The sequence below is a fragment of the Osmerus eperlanus genome, unplaced genomic scaffold (assembly GCF_963692335.1).
Source record: "Osmerus eperlanus unplaced genomic scaffold, fOsmEpe2.1 SCAFFOLD_639, whole genome shotgun sequence".
NCBI lineage: Eukaryota > Metazoa > Chordata > Actinopteri > Osmeriformes > Osmeridae > Osmerus > Osmerus eperlanus.
The window spans coordinates 1-5,291 of NW_026911770.1; the positions used below are offsets into that span (position 1 = coordinate 1).

Below are 5,291 nucleotides of genomic sequence, written 5' to 3' on the forward strand. Positions count from 1 at the left end.
GACCAGGTTGGCATCCAGGCTGTGTGCTGCCTCCTGGTGGTGAGAGAGTGTAAATGGTTTCATGTAGATTCATCAGAAAAAACATATTTTTCTCTCTGCCCCCCCCCCCTCTCTTTCTCTCTCTCCCCCGCCTCTCTCACTCTCTCTCTCCCGCTCTCTCTCTCTCTCCCCCCCCTCCCCTCTCTCTCCCCCCCCCTCCCCTCTCCTCTCTCTCTCTCTCTCTCTCTCTCTCTCTCTCTCTCTCTCTCTCTCTCTCTCTCTCTCTCTCTCTCTCTCTCTCTCTCTCTCTCTCTCTCTCCGTCTCTCTCTCTTCCTCTCAGCAGTCAAGTCGAGGGGGATGTGAAGGAGGAGATCCTGCAGCCTCCAGAGCCCCGCCCCGTGCCCCCTATCCTCACCCCGTCTCCCCCCTCCGCCTTCCCCACGGTGACCCAAGTCCGCCAGGACAACGACCGCTACCACCCCAAACCTGTCATCCACGTCCTGGCCCAGGCCCAGCAGAACCACAACCCCCACAATGCACAGGGGCCCGACCTCAACGAGAACTACAACAAATCGGGCTCAGACAGCCTCCAAGCGCCCGAGAAGCCCCCCTTGACCCCGTCCTCCCCCTCGCCGGGCGACGGGGGAGAGAAGCGTCTGGAGAGGAAGCTGAGCATCGAGATCAAGAAGGTTCCACTGCAGGAAGGCCCTCGGAGCTTCGACGGAGGCAACCTTCTGCAGCGTAGCCACGCCTTCAAGGCCCGCCCCTCCAACAGCGTCTCCTTTTCCGAGGACTCGGGGGCGGGGGAGAATCTACCTGGGGGGCAGAGCCAGTCCGGGGGGAGGGGCAGCCCCGTCCCCCTCCGGCCCAATCACCTGGCCCTGAAGGGGGAGAAGGCGGGGCATGCCACTTGGGCCACGCCCCCCGGTCTAGAGAAGAGTCCGACCACACCTGAAAAGAACCGTGTGCGAGACCCCGCCCCCCAGACCTGTGGCTCCGCCCCCGTCAGGACTGCTCTGAGCTTCACCAATCCCCTCCACTCAGACAACTCCGACGCGGAAGGGGAGGGCGAGGCCAAGGGTTTGAGAAACACTGCCCCCACTCCCACCTCATGTAGTGTCTCTACGGCGACGGCAACGGTTTCCAAGGCGCCACATCATAGCGACCAGATGCCCAGCAGGAAGGTGTGGCCGATGTCCATCGCCGGGCAGAACGTCTCCAAGACGCCGTCGCCAACGGTAACGCAATCAGGTACGTAGCCGCGCAGGTCCCGAGTGGGGACTGGTAGGGGGCTTTAGGGTGCACTTGATTTGTGTAATCTTGCATGGAGACTGTATACTCTGAGGGGTTGCTCCAAAGTTTGATTCTGCCTGGTGCACCGAATCAAAACTGCCCCTCAAGTATTTCTGAGATTTAAGTACGCTGTGAGATGAATGTAAAGGTCAGTCCAGCTGGCAGGACAAGTGTAGAGGTTCTATTCAGATGAAAGGGGATGGGGGGTTGAATTTGTAAGGAATGTCATGAATGTGTGTGGGTCTGTTTTGTGTGTGTGGGGAGAGGAAGATTGTGTGTGTGGTGTGGGATCTCTGTGTGTGCTACTGTGTACACTGCATGAAGTGTATTCCACCAACATTGTGCACGTTGTCCTGGCATCAGATCCACAGACAGGATCAGATCCTGGGCTGCGTTCTTGCACTGATCACCTCTAAATCTCCCGGCGTCATCATCCTGTCGCCTCTGATTGAAGCTCCTAATGGAATGGCCTGCGTTGGCGTGGTCTGCTTGGCTTGCGGGGATATGGTCTGCGCTGTGGGTGTCGACTGCTTGTGACGGATTGTGACTGGTTTTGACTGGTTTTGACTGGCTGTGACGGGTGACTCTGGTCCGAAGGGGTTCGCCTTAACTGCTGATCTTGGATCAGTGTTCTAGCTTCCACCTCATGTTTGAAGTTGGGATCTGGGGAGGCCGGCTGACCCTGGACAGCCTCCATGAGGCCGGCTGACCCTGGGACAGCCTCCATGAAGCCGGCTGACCCTGGGACAGCCTCCATGAGGCCGTCTGACCCTGGGACAGCCTCCATGAAGCCGGCTGACCCTGGGACAGCTTCCATGAGGCCGGCTGACCCTGGGACAGCTTCCATGAGGCCGGCTGACCCTGGGACAGCCTCCATGAGGCCGGCTGACCCTGGGACAGCCTCCATGAAGCCGGCTGACCCTGGGACAGCCTCCATGAAGCCGGCTGACCCTGGGACAGCCTCCATGAGGCCGGCTGACCCTGGGACAGCTTCCATGAGGCCGGCTGACCCTGGGACAGCTTCCATGAAGCCGGCTGACCCTGGGACAGCCTCCATGAGGCCGGCTGACCCTGGGACAGCCTCCATGAGGCCGGCTGACCCTGGGACAGCTTCCATGAAGCCGGCTGACCCTGGGACAGCTTCCATGAAGCCGGCTGACCCTGGGACAGCTTCCATGAGGCCGGCTGGGGAAGGTTGGCACATTGGCTGCTTATTCTCAACGCTGTTTTGCCGCCTTTTTCGCCGTCCGTTAATTCCTGGTCCTCCCCCCCCCCCCCCCCAGTAACGTGTGATGTTGTCTGCCCCAGACAGTGACGAGGAATCCCCTCCCCCCCTCCCTGAGAGAACCCCTGAGTCCTTCATACTGGCCACAGGTGCGTCTCCCTGAATCTGGTCTGGCCTAGCCTGGTCTGGTCTAGCCTGGACTGGTCTGGTCAGGTCTAGCCTGGACTGGTCTGGCCTGGTCTGGTCTAGCCTGGACTGGTCTGGTCTAGCCTGGTCTGGTCTGGCCTGGTCTAGCCTGGACTGGTCTGGCCTGGCCTGGTCTAGCCTGGACTGGTCTGGCCTGGCCTGGACTGGTCTGGTCTAGCCCGGACTGGTCTGGTCTAGCCCGGACCGGTCTGGTCTAGCCCGGACCGGTCTGGTCTGGTCTAGCCTGGACTGGTCTGGTCTAGCCTGGACTGGTCTAGCCTGTACTGGTCTGGTCTGGTCTGGTCTAGCCTGGTCTGGTCTGGTCTAGCCTGGTCTGGTCTGTCGTGGCTGGAAGTGACCTGGTCCCACACTGACTCCATCAGTATCACTGCTGTCCAGCTAGTTGGTGCAGTGCTCCATACCACCACAAGAGGGCGCAAGTTATTTGAAGTTGAACCACGTCAACATCTGAAGCATCCTTGATCTCCCTGGTCTTTCTTGTCTTTGTTAAAGCCTTCTAGACCATGTTAGTAGTACGTTATCTGACTCAGGCCATGTGTGGATGAGTAATGATAAGCTGTGGCTGGTAACAGAAAATAGCAGGGGTGGGGGAGGGGGAGGAGAGCAAGGGATATGAAGGATTGTGTTGATGCCTGTATAATAGTCTTTACATAATGAAATAAAATGAAACTTCATTCCTAATAGCACATTTCATACATGGGCGATAACAGAATGCTTCTGAAAACGAGGCAAAAACAAGAATACAATTAAGATGGTAAGATTAAATAAAACGACCTGATTGGTTCAAACTAGAGTGATTTCTCTCTCTCGTTTAATTCTCTCACTAATCGTGTGTTCTTGTTCCTTGCAGACCCAACAGAGGTGAGGTTATTGGGGGCTGTGGAGCGGAGTGATGCAGGGGAGAGGGCTGGACCAGGACCAGGGCCAGGGCCAGGAGCTAGCATGGGGTCTCCTCTTAGATCACAGAAAGGTACGTGCATGTTTCAGAGAGGCTCCTCCTGACACTAGGGCTTACACGCCCGTGTGTGTGTGTGTCTATGTGTCCAAACTTCCATTATGTCAGTGTCTTTGAACCAACCCATTACAGTGAGGGGCATGTTCCCCCTCTCTCCCTCACTCACTCACTCACTCCCCATCCTCTGCCTCTGAAATGCTAAACAGCCAGGATGGGCAGCTCTCTCATAATTAATCTGATCACCACCGCCGATCTCCATGAAAATTAATCAGTCATGCCCTTCTAACCAGCGAAAAGGCTCTGTCTGTCTCGGTCTGTCTAGCTGTCTGTCTGTCTCTGTCTGTGTGTGTGTGTTTTCATTCTGTCTGGCAGGGTGTCTGGTTTGACTTCTTTATCTCTCTCTCTCTCTCTCTCTCTCTCGCTCTCTCGCTCTCTCGCTCTCTCGCTCTCTCGCTCTCTCTCTCTCTCTCTCCCCCTCCCTAGCCTCTGTACAGGGAGCCTGTGTTCAAGTGTGGTAATTTCCCACAGTCCTCTCTGTCCAGTGGCGTCAGCGAGCCAGTTAAGCATAGGAAGGGTACCTTGCTACACACTCATCTGCTGACGTGTGTGTTTGCTCCCTAGACATGTCCGGAGAGAGACGGGACAGTAAGAGCGTGTCTGACACCGCGGGCAGGGTGGCCCTGTCTGGCCCCGTCACCTCTGGGGTCACAGCAGCAGAGAGCAAGGCCACAGAGACGGGTGGGTGAGTGGAGGAGAGGACGTGTGGTGTGGGGAGGAGGGGTACATGGGGACCAGATGGAACAGATTAGCACTCCACTGGCCATGCTAACCTCCTTTTTTTTCTCCTTGATTCCCAGGGTTCGGTAGGCGATCCACACAACCCAAAGGCCCCAGGGAGCCCCCCTCGAAGTGGACATGACGACCCCCCCATCCCTCCTCTCCTCACATGCTAAAACCTCAAAGCCCCACTCTCCCCCCTCACCTACACGCTCCTTTAAGTGCCACTGTATCCCAGGGAGGAGGCCACTGAATGCTGTTCCATCCTTTCATCGACTCTCCCTCCTTCCTCCTGAACTGCCACCCATCTGCAGAGCAACATGCTTGAACTACCCAGGGTGCAGCGCTCCACCGGTGCGCTGTACTCTCGCTGGTTGCCAGGGGCTCTCTCTCTGTGTCTGTGTGTGTGCTGGTGCTATTCTTCTAATCGCCGTAGAAACAGAACTCTTGGAGCGGACTGTTCCAGTTATGCATCACTACCAAGTCGGCAATGTTGGATGTTCCTGCCTAGTCCCCTTGGTTCCTATTGGAGTCGTTTGTGTTTCTCTCCTTCTTTGCTGGGACCATGTACCTGCCTTATCCTTCAGGAGAAAGAGAAAGAGAGAGAGACAAAAGAAAGAGAGAAACTGACATTCTACTTCTCCACCTCTTCTGTTTCTTTCTTTACTATTTCGGAAAGACACTTTCTTATCTACTTCTGTGCTCTGAGACAGAAGCGTGTGGCTAGGGATTGAGGAATACTGTTGGATTTTGTTTTTGTTCTGTTTGTTTTCGATCCTCGCTAACTTCTCGATAGCTCCAGTTATATATGCATTGTTTAATAAATGTACAGGGCGACTAGGTATATAATATTT

The 5,291-nt window shown here is 55.9% G+C and overlaps 1 protein-coding gene across 1 annotated transcript; it reads left to right on the forward strand.

The window, feature by feature from the left end:
• Positions 1 to 312: 312 nt before the first annotated feature.
• Positions 313 to 5,032, forward strand: LOC134016589 (tyrosine-protein phosphatase non-receptor type 12-like; the record flags this gene model as incomplete). The annotated part of the gene is made up of 5 exons (XM_062455937.1): positions 313 to 1,231; positions 2,582 to 2,647; positions 3,556 to 3,675; positions 4,282 to 4,398; positions 4,518 to 5,032. Coding segments are annotated over 5 exons (1,284 nt in total), but the record flags the coding sequence as incomplete, so codon positions are not given.
• Positions 5,033 to 5,291: the final 259 nt, after the last annotated feature.